Below are 27,400 nucleotides of genomic sequence, written 5' to 3'. Positions count from 1 at the left end.
ATTCATGGTCTGGGCACTGCCTGACTTTTAGAATTTTACTTCTTTCTTGTTTTCAAGAAGAAATTCATGCACTGAATTACTCAGAGTTCTTTGCATACTGTGTTCTTTTATGCTGGTATGACCTTGCACATGCTAATCCCCAGGCCTGCTAGGTTTCCCACCTGATTTATCACCAGGAACTTTATCAAATACTATATTGCTATTCCTATTCTATGTCTCAATATGTTTGTGAGCCAACATATTTGTTTGTAATATGTTTGTAAACAAAACAAGCGTTTATTGCTTGGACTACTGCCTCTAAATTGATCTCCCTGAATCCACTTTTGCCCACTTCTAATTTATGGACTGTACTGCAGCTAAAATTACTCTTTTAAAGAATCTTTTGAGAGGATGGATCATATTTCTTCTACATTCAATCCCTTATACCTAACACAATGTCTGACACACAGTAGGTGCTTCAAAAACAGTTGTCTGATTCCTGACTAATTTATTGTTAAGGACTGATTATTTTAATTACTTATTATCAAAAGAACTTGTGGTCTAATTTGTTTACATTTTTTTCAAACTGAAGCTATGATTTTTCCAGTGTATACACATTTAGATAGGTAAAACTTACACCTTGCTGTAACTTAATCAAGGCCATTTAGTGAGTCTAACTTAGAAGTGATTTCTTTCTTAAACAGTGCATATATTACAAATTCTTTAGTTTTTTTTTTAATATTTATTTATTTGAGAGAGAGAAATAGAGAGTGCAAGTGGGAGGTGGGAGCAGAGGGAGAGAGAATTCCTAGCAGATTCCTGGCTGAGCACTGAGTATGGCATGAGGCTCAATCCCATGACCCTGAGATCATGACCTGAGCTGAAATCAAGAGTCAGCCGCTTAACCAACCCAGCCACCCCACAAATTCTTTAGTTTTTTAAAATTTGATTTTAAAAAGTTAGTTGACGTTCTGCTGTCTACCACTAAACCAGCATGATGGGGCCAGGAAATGGATGTAAAAATGATTGTATAAATTACATTTAGCATAATGCTGACTTCCTCGAATTTTAATTTTGCCTTCTCAAGTTCATTGTTGGCACTCAGTGTCCACATAGATCATCACAAACAAGCAAAAGAGGCTGAAGGCAAGCCCTTTTGGGACCTACATACTTTAGAGAATGGGGCGAATAAATAACTTCTCAAAAATTATATGCACAAGGGAAAGATGGGCCCTTGCCAACTTACAGATGACAATGAACTTAATAGCAGCTTAATGAAAGTGACTAAAGACACAAATTATTCCTAATAAACAACATAATTATCATGCTGAAATTCCTGACACCCAGTAATTAGAAAGATTTTTCCAAAAGAAAAAGAAAAAAAACTCCAAGGGTGGCACAACCAGAATTCTTGGGTCTTACTCCTAGAAAATAAATATATTATCTTGAGACAGAAATTATATTAGAAAGTAATGAATTCAAAATTCTGTGTACTAAAAAAAAAGGAAAATAAAAAATTTGAATTGAGTAACTGATGCATTTGCTCTAACTTGGCCTTTTTAAAAAAACAGTATGAATAGTTCAGAACTGCATTTAATCAAGTAGAGTCAGGTTGTCACAGTGTGGCGTTGTTAAGCTGTAATTAAGTGATCTCCCTAGAAAAAATCAATCTGACGGACACTTACAGATGTACCCTAGGCTGTTGTAAACAAAAAACCCTTCTCTGTTTCCATGTACTTCCTAACGGGGCTACGTGAAAATTAACTGTGTAAGGATATATATCATGACAGGGAAAAAAAATGCAAGTTATTTTAAGATAATGGTTATACTATAAAATAAGCCATTCTGAAGTTTTCATTGCAAGAATGTACTTTTTTTTTTTTTTTCCAATCCTGAATAATTCAATGCTAAAGAAGCAGGCTACTTTTCAGTATGTGCCATCCGGGGGGGTGCGGTCAGCACCTCATCTGTGCTGTGTCACGAAGCTGCTTCTGTTTGAGTGATGTCAGCTTCGGAGCAGATGGTCTGAAGTATAATCAGACAAATGGGGATAAAAATGTGGTGCCTACCTCAAAAGGGCAATAGTAAATTAACACTGTAGGGTGCCTGGATGATAAAAAATTGATGAAAGATATTTTCACTTGGTTGGTTTTTTTTTTTCCATATCCCGACTGTTCTAAGAGCCTTCAAGGGAGACTAAAACCTAATTCGGGTCCATTTATCCTGATCCTTAAGTATAGCAGTGGGATGAACTCTAAAATATCTTTCCCCCTCAAAGGTCCTGTAAAATTTGAACATGCTGATTAGTCAGGGAATGAAAAAGCGTTTTGTGTAGAGAAGATTCCTTAAAGAGTTCAATATTGTTACCTAGTCATATCAAAAGCTTTCTTTTTTCTTGGGACCTAAATGTTATTACAGTTGGCGATTATTCATTTATAAATCCTACTCTTTTTATGACCAGTGACAGTCCAAAAGGGAATTCCTTTGGAAATTTGTGAACATTGCATACAAGCTTGATAAGCTCTTCCATGTTTTGGGCCATATTCATTTGGGGTATATTGAGTTTAATGTTGGCAGCACATTTTTACAGAGATGTCCAGCTAGTTGGAAATTAGAAAGGAGATTTGGTCTGGGATACAAGTTATTTAAATTTTTCATTATTTTACACACAATTAATACCAGTTGGAGATCCCTGAGCAATAACAACCGTTCAGGATTCAACCGTATGTGGATGTCGTATGTATTGCTCAACTTCTATTGTGGAGCTCTAAGTTTTCATTATTTTTGTTGTTGGCATGTTAAATGCAGATTTCCATGTTACTTTAGGTATTGAAAATATTAGGGAATACTATAACATTTGGTATAGGATTTGTGGACTATTTTGCTTGCCTTTGCATCATCAGCCGCTTGAATGGAAAAAACTAAGCAGGACTTTTCAAATACACCAGTTCAAACAATAGTATTAACTTTTGTTCAATAGCTTATTAGCTAAAGCAATCATTAAGGTTCTTACCTGACTGAAGCAGTGATGTCTGAAATCTGTCCATGTAAGTGACCCCTCCCAAAGAGTATCTTATCCCTTGACAAAATCTGCAGCATTCCATGGCAGTGCTCTTCAATTTAAGTCTTTAAAATGAATCTCCAGTTACTTAATCTGACGTCTGAATTACATCTACAGCAACATGTTTTCCCTGTTATTCTGATTTTCTTAGTAGAGATTTGTAAATGTTGTGAAATCTACAAACTTACCATTTTCCCATTTATCAGGAGAAACTGACATGTTGTATTTAGTGATGGAACTTCTTTTCCGTGGTGTTTCAGAGTCATAGGCAGAACATATGTTAGCCTGCAAGTAATCAAAGCCTGTGGATTTTCTGCCTTATGAGAAGTTACTTAAATTCACCATAAAGGTCAGTGGGCAAGCGAAATTATAAGCAGTTAAGAATGTTTCCTCCTATCAGGGCACCTGGGTGGCTCAGCTGGTTAAGTGTCTGACTCTTGATTTTGCCTCAGGTCATGATCTTGGCATCCTGGGGTCAAGCCCCGGGTCCAGCTCCCCGCCCAGTGGGGAATTTGCTTGTCTCCCTCACCCTCTGCCCACCCCCCATCCCCCGCTGCTTGCGCTCATGCGGTCTCTCTCTCTCAAATATATATATGTATACAAAAGAATGCTTCCACCTCTCTTCGTAAAAGTTCCCATTTTGCTGAGCTTGTTGATGTGTCTCATTACAATAAGCATCTTAATAATGAGCCTGTATATAGAAACATTTTCTTTTTTTTTTAATTTTATTTATTTATTTATTTATTTATTTATTTATTTATTTATTTTTAAAGATTTTATTCATTTATTTGACAGAGAGAGAGAGACAGGCAGCGAGAGAGGGAACACAAGCAGGGGGAGTTGGAGAGGAAGAAGCAGGCTCCCAGCGGAGGAGCCTGATGTGGGGCTAGATCCCAGAATGCCGGGATCACGCCCTGAGCCGAAGGCAGAAGCTTAACGACTGAGCCACCCAGGCGCCCCTAGAAACATTTTCTGAAGCCAAACTAATGTCAGCAAAACAGTCATTTTTCAAGTCAGACTTCTGTGTCACGAAATACTAACTGGGAAATTCATATTCCTCTGTTCAGTAATTCTTTTAAAAATAGACATATATAAGAACTTTTGAAAAGTTCAAAAGCATGTAGGGAATTTGAAGTATAAAATAGTTATCCAGCGTACTCACAAATGTCTTTTCTGGCTTAGAGTTACGGTTTCTACTAGCTTAGGATTTTTGTGTTCTTGTGTAGTAATTCTAATCCTCAATGGAAGGACATCATCATATTATTAATTTTTTGGTTCAGTTTTCAGAAGAGTGAGTGTCACAGAAAAGTGACTGTAGAAAAATTTTTTGAAGTATAAAATTGTCTGTGGCAAGTTACTTCGCTTATGTTTATTCCAGAGGATTTCACAGCTGAGATCTCTGAACCAGATCTGGTCTTCTTTGATTTGTAGTAAGCATTTTGAAGATCTGGGGAGTGCTATTTGTACAATATGTACAAAGGATAAGAAAAGTGCAATAACCTTCATTAATGCTAAAGGAAGAATATAATCAATGTATGATCAAATAGTTACACAAGGTTTTTATAATTGCAAAGCTCAGTAGACGTCAGAACAACTAATAAAAAGATGCTCTAAAATTTGACTTAGGACACCTTTTGAGTTAAAGAACAAAATTGGATATTTAGTACTCTGCATTGTTTTTTAGACCGAGTAGTACCTTAAATGTATTTTCATTAAAAGCCTTGCATAATACGAACATTCTGCATTAGAACAATTGCCTCCACTGTGAGAAGATACTAATATTTGAATACTAATGTTTCCATCTATTTAGTCTTCAGTGATTTTGTTACCATTATGTAAGTTATAAAACAACTTACTTTTCAGTGTCACCATCTTTTTTAAGTAAACATTTCATTTAATTATAACGTACAAAAATGCATAAATTATAATGTTCATCTTGATATTTGTCACACCCGTTTGCAACACCCAGAACTAGAACATTATCAGCAACTAGATGTGTTTTTCTGTCTCCTTCCAGAATCTGCTAATTTTTTTTTTTAGAGATTTATTTATTTCTTTTAGAGAGAGAGAGAGTGAGAGGTGGGGAGGGGCAGGGGGAGAGGTAAAGAGAGCCCCAAGCAGACTCCACACTCTGTGGAGGGCTCGATCTCCCCACCCTGAGATCACAACCTGAGCCGAAACCAAGAATCAGCTGCCCAACCAACTCTACAACCCAGGTGCCCCCAGAACCTACTATTCTGACTCCTAACAATATAGATTAGTTTTGTCAGTTTTTGAACTTTAATAAATGGAATCATAAAGATGTTCTTTTTTGGGTCTGACTTATCTTGCTTTACATTGTTTTTGTGAGATCTGTTGATGCTATGTATAGATATGGTTTATATTCATTCCTATGCCTATTGCTGTATAATATTCCAGCTTTACTCTCTTTTAAAATATAAGAGTTGTACAAGGGTTTATGACTCTTCACATAGTATTGTGAAATAATCTCAATGTTTTGAAAGGGATGGAATTGGTATGCTGTATTTGGTTCTTATTTTTTACAAGTGGTAATCTTAAGGAAAGCATTGATGAATGAAATAATTTATTTAGTGTGCTAGCAAAAATCAATGACAAGGGACACCTGGGTGGCTCAGTAGGTTAAGCGTCTGCCTTCGGCTTGGGTCATAATCCTGGGGTTTGGGGATGGAGCCCCATCTCAGGCTCCCTGCTCAGTGGAGAGCCTGCTTCTCCTGCTCTCTCTGCCCCTCCCCCCAGCTCCTATGAGGGCTCCCTTTCTCTCATAAATTAATAAAATCTTTAAAAGACATCAATGTCAGATGCAATACTAAGGAAAAAAATCCTTTTCTTTATATAAAAATGTAATTTCAAACAATCTCATGTATAATAAGATATATGCTTAAAATATTCAGGTAGAATTTACCTGTTTAAACTTAGTTATTGTTCTGATCCCAAGTCTCAATTTTATTTGTAGTAATTATTTTAAATAATATTTTAAAAGCAAAATTATGAACACCTGTATTTCAGCCAATATTCTTAGCACATGGATCGCTGGAATAAGAACAGTCTTTGGGGCAGTTGCATTAACGCTCTTTGAATATTAGCTCACCTGTCAGTATTTTGTACTTAGTAGCAGTCTAAAGACCTATTGAAATGACACTAAAAATGTAGGTTAATCTGCATGCTGGAGCTAAAGTGTACAAATGGTATATAGCAGATTTTGGTGTTAATGGCAGCTGAATAGGAATTACCAAGTGGGATTTGTGGTGTAGTGTGTTACTGTCATATGTGTGTGTTCAAACTGCAGAAAGACAACTTGTGAAATTATTTCTAAAAAATTCTAGTACATCTAGTGTGCAGTTCTCAATTGCTCCCCAATTTTTGGTTTAGAACAGGATAGTGATAACAATTTGAGATACTAAAAGACCTAAATTATTTATACAATCCAGCACTCCGTATACAAAAGTATGGTTATTTAAGTAAAAGCATTAATATATCACAAAAAGGGTGCCTTGTCAAATCTTTATTATTGGAAACTGACCACACACACTCCATTTGGGTTCCCTTTTTATCCTTCTGCGCCTGCACACATCAGAGGATTTTCAGATACACTGGTCTTCTGGCAACTACCTTCATATTTAAAGAATATTATGAGCGTGCATCTATACTTAGATTTGCCATTGTTCTTTTGCATTTATCATTTATAAGAAAAACCATGATTATAAAACAAACTCAGTGTGTCCTCTGTGCCTGTCATTGGGCTAAACACCTTCAAATTATCTTATTAATTCCTCCAGCAACTCTACAAAGGACATTTATTTTTTAATAAGGAAACAGACACACAAAGGCTTGAGGTCATACAACTCATGATTTGCTGGGCCTGGAGTTAACTTATCCAAAATTCCTCGGACAAGGCCTAAGGAATTATAGAAATGTCCTCTATTTCATGATATTCCTATTAAGACTTTTCCCCCAAGTTATTTTAATAAATTTTATTTATTTTGTATTGCTATAAAAATGTGGATCTCAGCTAGGCAGATAAACTGTCCTGTTTTTATAAAGGAATAACTGCATCCTAAGAAAATAAGCAAATTATTAAAATTCCCCAAGGAACATGTGCTTTCCTTCAGGTTCGTCAGCCAGTGTTTGTGGAGGGTCCACTGTAAGCCAGACTGAGGGGAGGTGCTCTGCTTTGCCGTCTTTAGGCCAGTAGAGGCTGCTGGCTATCTAATACTATTCTACTGGTGTTTCTTAAACTTTAATAACAGTCTCTTCTTTCAAAGTATAAAAACAAGTTCATGACCTCTAAGGCTGTTATTTTATATAGTGTTAATTTAAATGTAAAAACAAATGGCACAAAACTCCTAAAAATCTTAAGCCATTGCTAAAAAGAAAATTTTACAAATTAAGCATAAACAAAACTTCAAAATGAGCATTCTTCAAATACTTGATTCCAATATAATAGAATGGATAGAACTGACTAAAACTAAAAATCTAAACTGACTAAAACTAAAACTAAATAACGATGTAATAGAATGGATAGTACTGACTAAAACTAAGTTACTGGGTTTAATGGTAAAAAGGTCTAACCTCAGATTTCTGTAATTTAATATGCTTCTGAATTTGTGATGAAAATAACATAATGAATATATTTTCTGTGTAGGTTGTACAAACCATTATTAATCCTGTAAGGTTTTGTTTTTCATTTCAGAATAATAAAACTTAAAGCTATCAGAGAAATTTGCTAATGTCAATTTTACGGGCATGCCATTTGATAATCATTTAAAGCCCTATTTACTTGGAGATGAAATTAGTATTGCGGCGAAGGTTTGTACGTCCATAATCCAGTAAAAGCGAAAATTGAGAATTGAGAAATGTTTCACCATGGATTTTCTATCACACTCACTGCTAATGGTTGATGTGAGTTGAACCAGGCAAAGATAGCATCTGAGCCTCGTTTATTTGCTACTTTAATGTGGCTGCTGACTGCTGTTCTTTTGTTTTGTCACATGTACTGTCCTGCCACGTATAATGATCAGATTCTCTGATCATTCTCTGCCCCACAGCAAAACGTTTTGCATATCACGTTTTGCTATATATCATGTGTACTTCACTTGTTATGTGTTGAATTATAAGCACAAAGGCTTATTCCAAAATGACATGGTTGTACTTTTTAAAGGGTAGCCATCTAGATGACCTCGAACATGCTTACATTTTTTTAGGTTATTATTGAAATGTGAGCACAGACTTAAAAAAAACTTGCAGGGGCGCCTGGGTGGCACAGCGGTTAAGCGTCTGCCTTCGGCTCAGGGCGTGATCCCGGCGTTCTGGGATCGAGCCCCACATCAGGCTCCTCTGCTGGGAGCCTGCTTCTTCCTCTCCCACTCCCCCTGCTTGTGTTCCCTCTCTTGCTGGCTGTCTCTATCTCTGTCAAATAAATAAATAAAATCTTTAAAAAAAAAAAAAAAATCTTNAAAAATCTTGTGGTAAACTCACGGATGCCTGTGAATATGCCTCTCGACTTTGGAGAAGTACTTTTTTAGGATACAAAGTGGCTCTGTGAATGCACATTCCTCTTGCCTCTCACGTCCACCCTGCTGCGTGCTAAGAAAGTATTCTGTTTTTCTAACATTCAGATACAAAAAATGTACAGAACTGTNCTTGCGGCAAACTCACGGATGCCTGTGAATATGCCTCTCGACTTTGGAGAAGTACTTTTTTAGGATACAAAGTGGCTCTGTGAATGCACATTCCTCTTGCCTCTCACATCCCACCCTGCTGCGTGCTAAGAAAGTATTCTGTTTTTCTAACATTCAGATACAAAAAATGTACAGAACTGTGTCAAGAGGAATTTTAGAGGAAATTTTTCTTTCTTAGCTTGAGATGCCACACCAGGGTTGTAACAGGGGCAAGTTTTAATGACATCCATCTGTTGCAGATTAAAATAAGTGGGGCTCAGCATTTGAGTTCCTTGTCCAGAATCAGACTTTATAGGCATAAGTAAAATTGGTTTTAGGATTTGGGAGTCCTAGGGACATAAAGCAGCAGAGCAGAAAGAGGTTCGTTTCACATTTGTTGGAGACTTTCCCCCAAGGAGTTGCTATTGCCTCATTTTCTCTTTATTGAGCTGTTCCATGTGAAATCTCCTGTTTGAACCCGGAGACAACAATCTATTTTGAAAGCATACTTTCCCCCTACTTACGCTTAATTTGGAAATAAATACTTTTGTCATACTCAGAGGGAGACACAGTATGGTAAAATTTGCTGCCTCTCTCACCATGAGTCCCTGAATCCTCTTTCATCTCTGTGTGGATTGAAGGTAACCAGACTAACTACTGTTTATCTTAAGCTCTTGTGTCAAGTACTTTAATCACAGATTGACCTCATTGTAACGGATGGTGTGCCTGTGTCTATGTAGAGATGGGAAAAGAATGTATTTCCATGCAAGTCTACACTTTGCACCTGAAATGATGTCAATATCTATACATAAAATGTGAAATCTCATTTTAATTTTGTTCTTGAACTGTTCTGGAACTGTTTTCTATTAACACTTTCATTTATTTGCATTTGCAGAATGCATTTATAATGCATTTTCTCACTTCAGGAGAACTAAATTTTTAAACAGGTACTAAAAGAATCCAACTCATAGCAAAGACTACCATGACTCACAAATCTTGCATCTACGATTTAAAAGTTTGCTTCAGAAAAGAGAAAAACAGTTATGTGACAGGAAAAGCAATCTTCCGTGTCATAACCGTTCTCTAAAGAAGGTTCTAAGAGGGTCTATTGGGCATTGCTCAGTGATGCTTCTAGCTCCCTTCAAACCAACATCTCCCTTTAAGCTCCCGCAGTCATATCTGCAGGTGTTTCTTCAACACTTCAGGATCAGGTGCTCCCTCTAACTCTACTTTTTCACGGCATTCTTTTTTCCACAAGAATGATAGGGTACCCTGATCTTAGTTCCTGAGTTTAATCATGTTGGGCATGTAGGCAGAGATAGTCAACTGGCTTTTTAATGTGATGTGTACTTTGCCACCTCTTTTCCTCATACCCAAATGATTATGTTTTTAAGTAGTTTTTCTCAAGCCTGCTCTTCCTTTTTCTAGGTGTATAGATGGTTGAGAGATGTGAGGACAGGGATGTCCAGAGCCAGGAATTCTCTTTCCTGCTGAGGGACTCTATTTAGCAAGTGCCATGATTTACAGAGCAAGTCTATAGACGAAGGGCATAACAGTAGTTCTCACGACTGAAGTAAACCTATAGCTCCTAGGTTAGTTATTGGTAGTAACGTCCGCTTTGATGCTTTGGAGGGGTGAGAGAGAGTAGCAGTTAAGACTAGCTCTATAGACTGGGCTGATAAACAGAAGTTAAATCTTGGATCTTCCACTGAATAATTGTGTGACCTTGGAAACCTTCTAAACCTCTTTCCTCACTTATTAAATGAGTATACTAATAGTTTGTCTCTCATAGTATTGTTGTAAATATTAAGGATATAATACATCTGGCTGATTCGCTTAGCTCTGTGCCTGACCCCCAGTGAACGATAAATGTTAACTCTAATTATTAAGCCTCATGTACAACATGGCAGTAGTTTCTAGGCATAATCTTTAATATACTATATAACATGCAGCACATAGATTTATTTTTTAAAACTATATATGGCAAATTATGTCATACTTTCTATCTGTGCCTGAATATTATTTTAGTTGTTTTACAGTAAATAATGTTTCCTGTAAGATATTGACAGAACATAATGCCTAACATTATCTTTCCCTTTTAAGTGCTGTGGCAAGAAGCCTGAGGTAGAAAATCTTCCTGGAGTTTAGAATTTGCCACAAACCACACAATAATTTCATAGAGTAGGCATTTTAAAATGAGTCACAACTAAGTCACTGCAGCATTGCAGATATACTTAGGGCACCCTGCCATGGGCATGGCTCTCAGGAGGGACAGAGTGAGGCATGGCGGCCGTGCAGGGAGGGAAGGACGGTCAGATAGCAGCCAGACCGTGATGCACTTCCGAAGCATCAGGGCATGAATTCCAGATGTACAGATTTCAGTCATACCTTTCCACTCTTCATACATTATCTGTTTGATCTGTAAATACATGTCATTATGGTATCTGGGTTAAATGTGAGGTAATTTGGTCCTATGGCTTTCTGTCTTCTCATGTGTAAATCATTTTAACAATATGCAAATAATTCCCAATTTGAGACTCCCAGAGAAAATACTTCCATTTCTATCTCTGTACATCATCACCAGTTATAATAAATAAGTCTGAAAGAGTGTGCCAAGAACCCCTGCCAAACACATTCTTCAAGGGAGGGAGACAGGGGAGCCTTATGAGCTGTCACAACTGTGTCTCCCTTCCTAGTAGGTCAGTGACATCCCAGTTCATGTTACCACGTTCTCTTTAGTCAGATGCTATTCCGCAAGAAGAATTATAAAGTTACACCAGTGTCTTGGAACCTAACAAAGTTTAGCATCGTTATTGGGTTAAGATTCGAAAGTCAGGCTTCGCAAGCAAGCTAGAGCAGCTGGGTGACCGTAGTGTCACCTCTGGAGCGGGTCTCCTCTGGACATTCTGTGGGGAAAATTCAGTGGTTTCTTCCGGGATCAGATTTTGAGAGGCACTGGAGGAAGAAGAGAAGTTAAAAAGCCGACTCCATTATGAGTGCTTATCTTTACCAAGGGATTTTAGTCTGGTATTGTGTCAGCTGGGTTAAATTTAATCTTGTTTTTCGAAAATCACTGGGATCACAAAATTTGCATTGGCCCAGTCCACACCTGCCAACTAGTGCTATCCTCTTTCCTCAAAGCATCCTCGGAGCTTTCTGTTTTTCCCTTGTAATGAGGATAGATGACTGCCAAGTGACCCATACTCAGCATTCTCTCTCAGACTCATCTGAAAAACCAAACAGTAAAGAAAAAGAAAAAAGAAATCCAGTCCCTTTAATTTCTTTTACTTTTCTGATTCCTTTTTGGCTTGACATTAGGCTCACTGTAAGGTCACAAGCATCTTGAAGCTAAAATGAATGGGTAGCAGTGGATTTGGGAGTGGTGTAAATTCATCTTCAAATGTGGCTAAAGATTTAGAATAAAGCAGTAACAGTTTTTTATTTTAAGAGTTCTTTTGCACTCCTTAATATAGCAGAACGTATTTCCTGTTGACTTTAAACAACTTTCTAGAAATACTATGAAGTTGCTACCTTAACCCGTGAATTATTATTCAGTGTTTTAAACTCAATATTGAAGTGTTTTGCAACCTAAGCTTTTCTTACTTGCATTGTAAACATTTTTGTCTCTCTGTCTTTGATATGTTTTTATTTAACGATAATTCACTGGAGGTCTTTTTTTCCCTCATAGTCGGACAGCAATGCAAGCTTCCTCCGTGCTGCCAGAGCAGGCAACCTGGACAAAGTAGTAGAATATCTGAAGGGGGGCATAGACATCAACACCTGCAATCAGGTAAGGGCGTGGCTCTGTACACAATGAAGAAACACTCATGGTCTATAGATCGATGCCAGGAGCCCAAGGTTATTTTTTGTCTGTTTAATTTACTAAAATATCAGTGATTCAGACTTATGAAAGTCCATATTCATCCCCTTACCAACTTTTGAAGCCTTAGACATTTGTATCTAGACCTACTATTGCAGCAAAGTAAATAGATCAAGAATAACAACTGAATGTCAATGTTGTCTGTGAAATGAGCTGAGCTGCTCTTAGCTGGAATATTAACGAAGAATAATGTTTTATTTCTCTAGTTATCCAGACTCTGGTTTCTTTTCTTCTCTGCCAAATGCCTTTTACTCATGGATAACTGACTGTTAAAATTTGGGATAAAGAAATAAGAAAAAAGGGGCGTCTGGGTGGCTCAGTCAGTTAAGCATCTGACTCTTGATTTTGGCTCAGGTCATGATCTCAGGATTGTGAGATGGAACCCCGCATCAGGCTTCACCATTAGCATGCAGCCTGCTGAAGATCCTTTCCCTCTCCTTCTGCCCCTCCCCCCGACCTCGCTCGCACGTTCGTTCTCTCTCTCTCTCTTTCAAAAAAAGAAATGACACAATAAAAATTATTTCCCCATTTCTCCCTAATTAGTTTTAAAATATGGATTAGAATGAGAAGAGTTTGAAACTGTTAGCTTAAATGAAGTGTTTATTCATTGATCATATTCATTCAATAAGGACTCTAGACAATATTATACATCATGGATAATTATATTTGGTCCCATGGATGTTGAGATTTTTGTGCTATTTTTAGCTAAGATTTCTTTGCCATGAATAAAGCGTCTAGTAGATTTCAGTGTCCACCATGAAGGGGGATGATCCCAATATCTCGGGAACATGTCCTGCAGTAGAAAACACTACCAGGATTACAACTAAAACTCATATAAAATGTAGAACGGAAAATAACGTCTAAACACCTAGGAAGGCAAAAGAGGCAACTCTTTAGCTGAAATACTGGTGTATTTAAATATGTAAAAGCTCAAAGCTAATAAGGCATATGAAGGAAGAGAAAAGTGTCCATTATTTTGCTAGTAAGCCTAGGTTTCTAAGGAGCATCATGACATATAACATAGAAACCAGGACTTTCTGTACCTTGCTATATTTCTCAATGAAAGGCAATCTGGGCTGCACCAACTTTCCAAAAATATCACACGTGTTGGCGTTCTAAGATTCCTTAAACTAAAATTTGGATGAAAAATTTTTTCTTTATAAAATTAGTCTCATAACTACCATGAGAATTTTGAAATTTAATCCAAAAATACAATTTGGCTTTTAATCATTTAAAGGATATGAAAAAAATTCATAATTTTGGCACAAAACAGTTTTCTTAAAAAAAACTGAGCAACTTGAGTCTTCATTTTTCTTTTCCAAATGGTTACAAATCTCTTAATTTCTGTTTTCTTTAAAAGATTAAACTAATAATTTATTTATTATATTATCTCTTGTACACTCAGAAAAGAGAATAAATCTTAGCATTTGCTCCCTATCTGAAATCATATATACTTAATGTTTTTCTTATTTTAGTAACTGTTCACAGTCTAATAATGTTATAAACAAGTTAACATCCAGACATTAAAAATAGACTCTATAACCTTTCCATAAAAATTTATAGCCAGTTAAAATCAATAAAAGGCTCAGAAGATTCAGGTACTTTTACCATGTATAAAATTTATTGGTTTCATTGCAGTGACTTCAAAATTAAGTATATCACTTATCATTTATTGACCATACTCCTAGATATGACACTGAAAGTTAACAGTTTTAACGTGTCCTGATTTTTGGTCTTGACCCTTTACTACTGAGATGTAAAGGTCCAAAATTATCAGTTAGATCCTGTGCTTCCTTTCTCAGAAATAGAAGGCAAGGTCAGAGCACCATTTTCAAAACAATATTAATATTCCTAAAATACCAGGCCTTTATCAACAAGAAGGTACATCCAACAAAGACTTTATCACATGTTCACATAGTTATGACTGAGATCACAAAACATTTTTGGAAATCACTTTAAGAATGTGGGTGCTGGAATCCAGATTCTCATTTTATCCACTTATCAGCTATGTGACTCTGGGCGTTCAGTTTTTCTAGGACTCAGTTTTCCCAACTGTAAAATAGTGATCATAACAACACTGGAGTCATAGGATTGCTCTGATCACTAAATGAGATGTTTGCAAAACGCTTAGGAAAATACCCATTCAATAAAGAGTAGTAAATGATAACCCCTATTATAATAATATTAGCTTTTTATATTGATTCTCAACCTAAGCTTTAGCAAAAGTGGTGCTGGTTTTCACAGAACAGGTCATAAAAGGTATTCTCATACCTTGTGTCATCAAATAGGAAAAGTCACATTTAGTAGCAATTTGGTGACAGTTTCTTTTTATCTGGGTTAAATTAAACTATTTTTTTTATGGTATCAAAATCTTTTTTTTCCAATGCCATTCGGATCCATCCAGTCTGGACCTCTCTTTAAAAATACCAAAACCAATTATATTAGCCTGGGAATTTATAAAGACAACAAAGATGAATACTTGAGAATTGAACTCCTGGAATTAATGGACTATGGGATGAACTGCATCCAGTTTCCTAACCAGTTAAATGGGGCACAGATATATCTGCAAATAATATTGTCACATATTTATCATTTGACCTCTCATTTAGAAAAAGCGAATGGTGGTGCATCTGTCTGGTTCTGGTTATATGTGCCCTTTTGGTTTTGGATTCTGTATTATTCTCTAACTCGGTGCATTAATACTGGTCCTTGCTCTATACTGAGTAGTGCTGATTCAGGCTGGATTTGAATAATGTCTGCCCAGTATTTTGAGCACTTACAATTTTCAGTTTCTTTTTTTTCTTAAGATTTTATTTATTTATTTTTGAGAGAGAGAGAGAGAGGGAGTGGGGTGTGGAGGAGCAGAAGGGGAGGCAATGAGAATCTCAAACAAACTCCGAGCTGAGCACGGAGCCCAGTGTGGGGCTCGATCCCATGACCCTGAGATCATGACCTGAGCTGAAACCGAGTCAGATGCTCAACTGACTGAGCCATTCAAGAATCCCAGAATTTTCAGTTTCAATGTTGATATTGTTCAATGCAAAGAAATTCCAGTAGAGACTTTTCATCAGCTACTTGTCCATAACTTAAAAAGTTTTCTCTCACAGATTTATGAAGAGGTTTGAAGTGAAACTCTTATTTCATTTAAAAAAATGCCAGGGGTAGCTTCATGCAAAGTATTTCTGTGACTGTCTTCTTAAGTACTCTCCTGCAGTGGTTCAGATGAAAACAGAACAATTTATGTTCTGGGAATTCTCTTGAATGCTCTTTTCCTGTGACTAAAATATGTGGATTTTAATACATAACTCCAGATGGCCCCCCCACTCTTCCTAATTCATCTTAGATATTATAGTCACATTATAATCACATTCTTTCTGCCAATCTGAACTCAGGCTTACCATTGGTTCATCTATTTATTCAAACATGTAATGTGTGTTTACTGTATGGCAGGCACTTTTCTAGGTGCAGTGAAAGCAGAGACAAAAACCTGCTCTCATATAGCTTAGAATCTACGTGAGAAGAGAGAGAGAATCACCAGGTAAAAAAGTAAAATATGTGAAAGGAGAGACTGTAATAAATGACAGGGAGAAAAATACAGTAAGGGAGGAGGAGAGCGAGCGGAAGGGAAGCGGTGTGACATTTTAGCTAGGATGCCTGAAGAATTTGACCAAGGAAGCCCTGCACTATTTGGAGGGAATATATTTTAGAAGAAGGCTTAACAAGTGAGAAAGCCCCAGGGAGGGAGCATACCTTATATGTTCAATGTCCAGCAAGAAGGCTAGTGTAGCGGAGTAGTAGGACATTAGGGGAAGAGAAGTAAGAGGTCAGGGAGAGCCATCGGTGGCACCAGGTTGTATAAGACCTTGTAGGCTACTTTAAGAACTTTGGCTTTAATTCTGAGAGAAAAGAGAAGTGATTAGAGGGTTTTTAGAAGAGAAGTGATGTATGCTGACTTAAGTTTAAATAGTAACCCTCAGACTGAAAAGGAGAAAGGGCAGAGAAGGAAATGCTTTTGTAATACTTTAGGCAAGAGATGAAATGTTCTAGACCTGGGCAACGGGCAGGAGAGATGGTAAGATGTGATTGGATTCTGGGTAGGTTGAGGTCACAGGGAGCATAATGAGGTTTGAAGATTCATTAACTGAGAGGAGAGAGAAAGTAGGAAATGCTCATCAAGAAGAGTGGGAGAGCAAGTAAGGGTAGCAGAGCGTGACTGCCAGGCAGCATTAAGAGCCTACTCAAGGATCCTGACCAGCTAGCATGTATGGGTGTTCTTTTGCAGCCATAGTCAGGCATGGACTCAGATGGAGTGTTCTATGCAACCAGGAATGTGGTTTAGCTAAGCATGTATAGTATAGATAGAGAAAGGCAAGTGAACTGAGGATGCATGTAAGGGGACGAATAAAATGATTTTAAAGATTATTCATGGAATATAGCTGCACTGAGTGAGGACTGGCACATAAGAAAGTATCCAATTTATATTTGATAAATAAATAATTATGTGAACACAGACATTTGACCAATCACTTAAATTAGTCTGAGTCTCAAATTATCCATTCTTTTTTTTTTAAAGATTTTATTTATTTATTTGGCAGAGATAGACACAGCCAGTGAGAGAGGGAACACAAGCAGGGGGAGTGGGAGAGGAAGAAGCAGGCTCATAGCGGAGGACTGATGTGGGGCTCGATCCCATAACGCCAGGATCACGCCCTGAGCCGAAGGCAGACGCTTAACCGCTGTGCCACCCAGGCGCCCCTCAAATTATCCATTCTTGAAGTGAGAAATAATAATTCCTATGATATCAAATGCTAGTTATCTTTGTTGCACGTCTACAATATGCTTATCACTGTACTGCATACTTTATAATCTTCTCAACATACTTCTCTAACTCAAAGGGAGACTACTGGGGCTCAAATTATATGTGTGAGAACCCATTGTGTTTTGCACACTCAGGAGGCCAAAGTATGGCTCTGACAATTGCAGTTAGACAGAATTTAATTAAGTTGTATGGTCGTAATTTATGATTTCACTCAAGCTAGAGTAGCTGGGTGTACAGGTTTGGGGGAAGTTCTAACAAGTTTATTCCTTCCAACTTAATCAGAATTGTCATTATTTCTTTCAGATAACTTGTAATTCTGTGTAATACTTAGGAAAGTTCTGGTCATGTCTCCTCAAACATCTATTCTGCTTTCTAGATGGAAAGACCCAAGTTTTATCAGGTTATGTTTACAAACCTGTCTATTAAGGCAGTATTTCTTCTAAGTAGAGAGGAGACTTTTTTTGGAACACTGAGAATACATCCATATGCTTCAGTTTGAGAAATACTTTGTTAAAATTTGAATGTTCCTTCAGTGATCACTTGGCATCAATTGACATAGTCATAAACATGACCAAGAAATTACTAGATGATATTTAATTAAGTGTGATTATCCAGATGATCCAGAATATACTTCTATTAATTTTTTTTTAGATTTGCACTAAAATTAAAATGTCAAGTAAAACATTTTCAGAGAATCCTCAGATCTTTAAGAACACATCAAGGGATTCCAGACTGAGAAAGGCCCCTTTAGATTAAGTGCTTCTCTCAGGATCTAATTTCCTCTTATGCATGTTCTTGTTAACCAGCCTTGGCTTCAGAGAGGGAACTTTTCCTGATTTTGTTTCCTGAGGCTAAGAGATAGACATATTTGTACCTGATTTGTCCATGCACGGACTACATTTACTGACAAATGTAGAAAAACTGGATGAATTAAGCAGACTCCTATTTACCTCTATATGGTACATACTATTCATTAGCTCACCCCGTGTACAAACATTATTGAAGCATCCTTTTTCTTGCGCTAGTTCCCATGTGAAGTGTAGAGGTTTCAAAGGTGAATAGAATTTGATTCTCACCCATGATAAACGTTGCTGGGAAGATAAACAGAGAACACAAATGCAATAAATTGGAAAAAGAACCAATTGGTCAGAGGATAAACTAAGCCAGCTTGTGAGTCTTAGACAAACCTGAAATTGATATGAGATGCAGTTTGTAGGAATCATTTTATAATGATGGAAAGTGGAGTAATGGTGTGTTACTTGGAAGACTCCTAAAGCCAACTTTATTGTTTGATGGCTCCTTCTGCACTCTCCCCATATTCTTTTAGGGTCCAGAACACCAAATTTGGCTTATTTTTAATTAAAATTGTAAAAATGGGGAGAAAATTAGAAGTCATTGTAATTCTCTAGTAATATTACTAGACTTTATTTTATATGGGTACCTATTGAAATGTAGACTTGGTTTATAGCACAGTTTGGCATACAATAAATGTTCAGTAGATGTTTTAATTTGTGAATAATTGATACTCAATTGTTATTTTGTTTTGAATTTAAGCTTTCTGTAGTCTTTATTAAATTTAAACTCTGTACCATGTTTTTATCTGAGTTTAATATTTTGTACAAAATTGTTTCTTCACTTGTGCCTCTTTTGAAGTAGGAGGATGGAGGAGCACCTGACTGGCTCAGTCAGTAGAGCATATGACTCTTAATGTCAAGGTTGTAAGCTCAAGCCCCACGTTGAGTGTAAAGATTACTTAAAAATAAAAAATCTAAAAAAGAGAGAGAGAGAGAGAGAGAGAGAGAAAGAGAATTAGGAGGATAGGGCACATACTGGAATTAGCTATGGAACGTTTTTTAGGTTCTGTTCTCCCTTCTTGCTTTCCTCCCTGTGAGATCCTACCACTCTTTCCCTCTCTTACTTCAGTCTCATCTTTGGCCCCTGGAGGCACATCCACTCCAGGCTGCAGCACTAGGGAGTTCTTCCATTTCATTAGGGGGAAAAAAAAAGGTTACCAATTGGTTCTGATACATACTCCTTCTCCTTGCTTACCGGTTTTGATAAATTCTATATTAAAAGGAGAAAATCCAAGATTTTTAATGCCCTCTTTCAAGATGAGTTGACTGAAATATTAAATGAGTCAGTGATACATACACAAAGATAAGATTTATTCTCTTGGTTATTTTCTTTAAAATCTTCTGGAAATTATACTCTCATTATTTGTCATCTGTTCTAAGAACCACAGAATTTTATTACTGTGAGAAACTTAAGGGATCAACCAATCTAAACCCTTTTCTTCATTTTTACTTTAAATTAAACCAAGCTAAGCTTGACATGGATATGATAATAACATTTAGAATGCATTATAGAATTCCTTTCTAATTTTGACACATTTGGACATTCTATGTCTAGAAAGGGGCTAATTTTTCTACTTAACTACTGACTTATTATGAGAGACCGAGATATTTCCTATTCCACAGAATACCAAATAGAATTAATGAGAAATTGAAGTCTGAAGAAAGCTAAATAGGATTATAATGCTGGGCCCATAGATTTTTTTTTTTTCAATTGTAAGGATTAAGCGTATGGTTTCTGAGCTAGAATCACCAGGTAGTTCATAACTCATAATGTTCAATGTAAGGTTAAGTGAGTTAATGGAATTAAAAGCTTAGAACCAAGACTGACACTTAAGAATAAGTTATAATAAGTTTTAGGTATTATTTAAATAATTTGCTGCCAACTTTTAAAGTTAATATTTAAATCTCTTTAACCCATGACTATCATAATAAGTAGCTCAAATAACGTTCTTCCTTTGAGCTTCATATGCTGATTTGCTTTAGCACCTGTGAAGTCGAATATGAAGAAATAATTTATCATTATTTCTCAGAAAATTTAACCAAAGCAATAAAACTATGTGAAACATTTAAATTAGGAGAGTTAAAGCTTTCAGTCATAAAATAGCAGCTCTTTGAATTATTGACAAGGATGATTATGAATGGATCAGTTTCCCGTCTGCTTCCTAGGTAAATCATTTCTGCACGACTTAATAATTTCTCTAGTCCAGGTAAACATGATATGTTAGACTCAAAAATGCTCAATTCAACTCATCATATTAAACCAAATCTCAGTGCTAAAAACAGGAGTGAGGAGTTTATGAATTTATTACTTCTAGCACCTATCCAGGAAATCATATTTTACATTTGTATGTTGTTTTATAGATTCAAAATAGCATAAACCTACATTATTTTATATTCTTTTTAAAATAACCATCTGAAATAGCGTGAGAAATTTCCCCGTTTTACTACAGAAGAAACTTTAAATAGTGCTGCTAGTAACGGAGAGCAGCTAGGACCTCGGGTTTCGCGTTGCCGCCAGTGCGCCACGCCCCCGTCACAGCCCCAGATGTGCACGTGGTGCAGCGGCGACTTCTCCCATGTTCTCAAAGTGAAGAACTCTCCTTTGTCCCATCATCATCCTTCATGTTTGCATCGCAGCACTCATCTAAAATAGGAATGATTAAGTTCAGAAAATTCAAATAAGCATACCATAGAAACCACTCCTCTCTTAGAATGGTTTTGGTGAACGTCAGATTTTTACTTATTTGGTCTGAAAGGATATTTAGTTTCCCCAAGATGCCCTCATGTCTTGGGTCTTGCCAAACCCTGCTTAGTTTTATTGTTTTTGTGTTTTTTGTTTTTTTGTTTTTTGTCTAGAACACGTGTGTGCACACTTTCTCTCTCTTTCTCTGATACATACCTGTGTGCAGGTATGCATGTGTATTGTGAAGTTTCACCAAAACTAAAACAAAACAACCCAAAACCCCAAACAAAATCAACACTTGCTCATCCACAGTGCATTCCATTTTTCTTCATTCCACTTTATGTTTTAAAATGTTGATTGGCAATCATTTAAATAGATTTTGTGACCTACAGTTTGAAACTTGGTTTAGAACTTATTTTAGCTTAAAAAACATGAATTTGTAAAATCAAATCAAGTTTGGATTTTTGCTATTCCATTTTTTAGTGGTGAGGGTCTTTGAGACAAATCACTTCTGAGAATTTTAGGGTCTTCTCTGTAAAATATAATAATGTGATATAATATATGTAAAATATAAAAATATAATAATGATATGTATGTCATTAAGTTTTTCATTGTTTCATTCATCAAGTATTTATTTCTCAGCCCCTGTAACCTCTTCATCCTTCTTGATCTTGGTAAGATTTTGAAGAATTTTCAGAACTCTTTCTTCCAGGCTAGCTCATTATCATATTTAAATTCATTCTATGTAATTTGGGGATTATATGATAGAAAGATTTGATGGGGCTGGACAGGGGAGAAAGACCGGTACCCAAAAAAGGAGCAACTAGCCAGAAGCACTACAGATATCTGGGTGTCCCTGGATCATAGATGACATGGAGATCTGAGAGTGGATTTTACAGGGGCGCCTTGGTGGCTCAGTTGTTAAGCGTCTGCCTTCGGCTCAGGGTGTGATCCCAGCATTCTGGGATCGACCCCCACATTTGGCTCTTCCGCTGGGAGACTGCTTCTTCCTCTCCCACTCCCCCTGCTTGTGTTCCCTCTCTCGTTGGCTGTCTCTCTCTGTCAAATAAATAAATAAAATCTTTAAAAAAAAAAGTGGATTTTACAAAGTAATATTTTCTTTTTTTTAAGTTTTTGTTTTATTTTTTTTAAAGATTTTATGTATTTATTTGAGAGAGACAGAGAGTACAAGCAGGGGGAGCAGGAGGGGGAGGAGAGGGAGACATAGGCTTCACTGGGCAAGGAGCTCATCAGGGGACTGGATCCCAGGATCCCAGGATCATGATCTGAGCCAGAGGCAGAACCTTAACCAACTGAGCCACCCAGGCACCCCACAAAATGATAAAGCAGTCTTATTCTAAGCATTTTCCCTATGAAATAAATGATAGATGAGCTACCAAATTCCAAGCCTTATTGTAAATTAGCAAATGCCTTACTAAACATTCATCATTTTGGAATTATAAAGAAAGCCTTGAAGATCTGAGAATAACTAATTAGTTAAACAAGTCTTCTCATGGGTCATCCATAGTTTGATTTACTTGATTAAATTAAAAACTTTTGGAGGCCAACCAAAGACATGGCAAAATCAGTTAAATGGTGTATGACAAAGATGACACATTGTTTGCTTTGCTGTTCCCAGTGTTCATAAAAACTGAATGAATCTTTACTTCCATGACAGTGAGTACTCTTAGTTAAGAGCAACCACCGTGGAAGAGGTGGGAAAGGTGCAGCTAGATTATGGCTGGGTGTAAGGAGTGAAAATTGGGTTGGGAATATATAAACAGGTTATTTTTGTTTTGAGTTTGAATTCTTTTTCTCCATGTATAGATAATTTCTTTTGCTGATGTCATTTATGCCAATGGAAGTGTGGAATTATAAATCATATTTCATAATTATTTGTATCTCTATATGTGGGCATGTAGTTCCTCTTGAAAAGAGCTCCTGGTTTAAGACATGTCTGACACAGAAGCCCCGTTCAGAGTGGGGGTGGGGTGGAGATTGGGGGTCAAGTTTCACTTTCTTTTCTCTGTTATTACCCTTTGATTGTCCCCATTTGCTCTCTATCTTTTTCTTCTAATATTGTTTAAGAATTTATATATTTCAATTGTCTCCTTCCAAATATTTACATTTTAGTAGAATTAAGAAAGTTATGTAAGTTAATTGTACTTTTCTGATGTGCATAAGACAGATTGGAGCACACTTAACTCAACATGTATCATTTGCAAAGTAGAATAGCCAGAGATTTGAAAAAAAACCACAAACAAGTATATGTAGCACAGAGGTGATTTTCAATTGTTTAATGATAAATATCTTGGGGCTCTTTGGGAACAGACAATATGTCACATGTCCTTTGCTTTTCCCTTAGAACCTAGCCCCTAGAGATGAGCACTTGGTGGGTACGTGGCAAACACTTGTTGATTAGGGATTTGTACTAAGATGCAAAACAGCTTAATGGATTTTGATGCAAGCATTTAACCTTTGTGTATGTTTAGCTGTACCTTCTTGAATCTGTTCTTTAACTTTTCCAGATGAACTACTCTATATCTTTTCTGTACATGCCAGAAATGTAATAACACTTGAATGGCTCTATAAAAATTTTTATTGGCTATCTGTTCTACCTGGGGTTTCATGCACTAGTTTTATATGATCATAGAAAAGCAGTCAATGGGCAAAATAGCTCATAAAATCAACAAGAGAAATGGTGAATACAGCTTACTGTAAAATCTGATTGTAAATAATATTATAAAATTGCTTTATAAAAATTTAATAGAAGTGCTAAACAAAAATATCTGCCTTTAAGATTGATTAATTTGCATATGGTTGGGGTGCCTGGGTGGCTCAGTTGGTTGAGCATCCGACTCTTGACTCTTGATTTTGGCTCAGGTCATGATCTCAGGATTGTGAGATTGAGCTCTGCTCTGACTCCATGCTAGGGGTGGAGCCTGCTTGGGCTTCTCTCTTTCCCTTTGCCCCTTCCCTACCTCCCAAATTTTTGCACATGGTTGTTTCAAAGTAACATTAAGATATATATATATATATTTAACTATTTGGTATGGTCATTTTAATGGTATTCTTCAGAAATAGTGTTATTCCAAAAGTTGTAGAATCAAAGGTGATACCTTGCCTTGGACTCACAGATCTACAAGCCCTTTCTCATAGTAAGAGCTCAATGAATATTGTTGTTTGTTTCAAAAGACTCAAATTCATATTATTTTATCAACATTAATTTACATAAAGCAATATCAAGGACTTATCAGTAGTAGCCTGATTTGGTGGGTTCCCATTCAGTTTATGGCAACATTAGCTGGTAGCGTCAACCCTGGGACTCCCAGGTGCAGGCAGACCTATAGTCCTGGGAACTGGCACAGGCATCCCAGACAAGAGCAACAAGGAATGCTTGAAGGAGATGGAGGTGGAGACTTGAGCAGGCAGTTCTGAGGGTTCTGGTAACCAGAATCCCAGCTGTTGTGCCTACTGTACCCAAGGTCCCCATGGTAGTACCCATGTAGGTCCCAGCAGCTCCTGTGATTCACCCATTTATTGCGACCAAAACATACCAGCAGATCCAGTGACTCTGGGTTCCTCCCATGGTGAGTGGTTCACTTACCTTTTGCCCTGGTGATTGGAGTCACCTGGGAAGTCCAGGGGCTCAGGAAGCCCTGTTCCTATGCATGTAGCTGTGGTCTCTCAGACGACCCCTATCCTGCATCTGGCCTTCATTTCCCATTTACTACAGAGAGCAGATTATGTTCTTCCCTCTGTGGCACGTAGTCACCCCCCTGCCCTGGCCTGTGCGCCACCCTGCTAGGTCCTTGTGGGCCCCCTATGATGCTGCCCCCAATGGCTGGCTCCCTATTTCCCATCTCTGTGGCTGCTCTGAGGCCTCTACTGGAAGGGCCAGCAACTCCCTAGCAGCTGGGCTTAGGCCTTGGCATTGGGCCTGAAAGAGAAGGAAGAGGCGTGGTGACAGCAACAGCGGGGCTAGAGAAGACTAGTGTACATTGGTTGCTGTGGAGGCAGGCGGCACCCCAGCTGGTCCTGAAGTCATTGGGCTTATCCTACCAGTGGCCCTGTCCATGCTTTTGCATGAGCCTGAGCCCCCACTAGAAGGAGTGTGGGAAGGAACCCTACCACCCACCCTGTGCATTTCTGGACTCCTGTCCCTAAGTCCATGGACCTGGCCCCCTTGCCTTGGGCTCATGGCTTTGGAGGTCCCAGAGCCCTTGAGTAAGGACAAGAAGGAAAGAAAGCCAGAGAATTTGAAATGCTACATTTGTTCGGCACCTGTGAGAATCCTAGCCTGCTGGAGTGGAATGCAGATGATTTCCACATCTTCTGTGGGGGTCTGACCAATGAGGTGAACGATGACATCTTGGCACGTATCTTCAGCCACTTCCCATCCTTTCTTAAGGCTAAGGTGATCTGCGACACGTCTGAGGCAAGACCAAGGGTTAGTCAGCTTTCAAGGCCTTCAGCAACTATGTGCAGACCGGGCACGCCCGGCGTGAGATGAATGGGAAGTAGTGAGCTCGTGCCCCATCAAGCTGCCCGGAGCAGGTGGAAGGACTGGAAGCTGGACGTGGTGTGCAAGAAGCAGAAGGAGAAGAAATTGGGTGTAAGATAGGGTCTGTGGCCAAGCACCTTCTCCCTCCCTCCTGGGGGTTGGCTCCTCTGCACAGTTCTCTTTGGAAAACCCCCAACTATTCACCCACACATCCTCCCCCAAACCAGTTTCAATAAATTTAAACTCATTAAAAAAAAAAAAAGGCTAAAACAATGGCATGCAACTTGTGCTCATAAATGTTTATTTCTTTATTGTTGTCTTCACGTTTTCATTGTCATCATTATAATCATTTTTATAGATCAGATCATTAGAGGACAGAGAGGTTAAGTGATTTGCCCAAAGTCACACATCTGGTTAGGATCTGAGCAAGTACCTGATTGCATTTCTTATTCCCAACACAGTGTTATTATTTCTGCAGTTGACTGCACTGTATTTAAAAAAAGAAAATAGAAAGATGAAAGGAAGGGAAGAAAGAAAAAGAAAAACAATTTCGGTCAGTTGCATACAAATGAGAAACATTTAACCTTTTAACAACCTTAAAAGGAAAGATTTCCAATCAATGACAAGATGCTCTTCCAGTGTCTCATACAGTTGTTGTTGTTATTGTTGTTATTGTTGTTGCTGTTGTTGTTGTTTTTTACTGTGTGTTTATCCATTTTCCTCCAGATTTGCTTTAGGAGAGATATAACACCAACAGTTTTTATTCTCAAGCATACTGAGGATTTAATTCACTGTTTAGGCTACTATTTCTCTGGTTTAATTAATTCTTAGATTTTCCTCTTAAGATTTTGTTTTTGATTTTTAAATTATTTTAAATTATGACCTAAGTTGTTTCCACAGCATTGGTCAGTATGTTGAGCCACTGAGTAGCTAATTAGAATCAGCAACCATATTAATCAAAGCATAATTGCTGTAAATCCTGTGAGATAAGGTATCAAACTCAGGGAAAGCACTTGGCATAATGCTGTTTTGAAGAAGTTTTACAGTCATGTTTTGGTAGCACAACATATACACACATACCCTCATATGTACTGTGATTGTGACATCATTAAAAACAAAACTAAACAAGATAAAAGCAAAACCAAGGAAAAGAGGAATAATTAATTCTAATGGATATTGAATTTATTCTGCGTTGCCTGGAAGTTAGTGAAAAAGACAACCACATTAATTAATGCAGTTTTCCTAAATTAAAGTTTAGAAAAAAGAGGCGCAAAGGCTTTTCCTGTTACTAAACTTTTTCCTGTCGTTGAACTCAACAATAGTTAATCCAGAAAACCCATATAAAATAAACACAAGGGTATAAATATTGCTCAAATAGACATTTCTTATATTCGCTTTACATATAAACCAAATATGTAGTAATATTTTATAAGTCAGTGAAGCCATTTCTCTAGGGAATAGAGATAATGTAATCTAGGTACATTGTTTTCTGGTGATCTAACTGAATGTCTAACCTGGTATTAATTTAAAAGAATGAATAGTTATTGTTTCTGTTACATATGAATTGTTTCAGAAGACTCTTAGGCTAGAACTCAGTCATCTCATGATGAGTGTTCTAATAAATGCAGAAACTGACAATATTTTATGTTTTGGATATGTGCCTCAAATACTGTGTGTGTGTGGGAAGCACTATTGGGAAAGTCCTGGAATCTGCCCTGTATTTGCACCGAAATATAAAGGATCTGACTAGGGACGGTTGGGTGGCTCAGTTGGTTAAGTGTCTGCCTTTGGCTCGGGTCATCATCTCAGGGTCCTGGAAACGAGCCCCACATGGGCTCCTTGCTCAGCGGGGAGTCTGCTAGTCCCTCTGGCCCTCCCCTGTCCATGCTCTCTCTCTCTCTCAAATAAATAAGTAAAATCTTAAAAAAAGAAAAAAAAGAGA

The 27,400-nt window shown here is 37.4% G+C and overlaps 1 protein-coding gene and 1 pseudogene across 49 annotated transcripts in view; both read left to right on the top strand.

Moving 5' to 3' along the window:
* The window catches only part of ANK2 (ankyrin 2), a 629,716-nt gene that overhangs the window by 428,906 nt on the left and 173,410 nt on the right, over positions 1-27,400 (top strand). For all 49 annotated transcript variants that reach the window (XM_034671321.1, XM_034671324.1, XM_034671320.1 and 46 more), the window contains one exon: positions 12,407-12,508. In XM_034671321.1, coding sequence (XP_034527212.1) covers positions 12,407-12,508 — 102 coding nt within the window. The remainder of the gene's footprint in view (positions 1-12,406; positions 12,509-27,400) is intronic.
* Positions 16,632-25,722, top strand: LOC105240588 (annotated as a pseudogene).

This window comes from Ailuropoda melanoleuca, chromosome 11 (assembly GCF_002007445.2).
Source record: "Ailuropoda melanoleuca isolate Jingjing chromosome 11, ASM200744v2, whole genome shotgun sequence".
Lineage (NCBI taxonomy): Eukaryota > Metazoa > Chordata > Mammalia > Carnivora > Ursidae > Ailuropoda > Ailuropoda melanoleuca.
The sequence above is the reverse complement of the archived record's forward strand: the minus strand, read 5'-3'. Positions and strand labels throughout refer to the sequence as shown.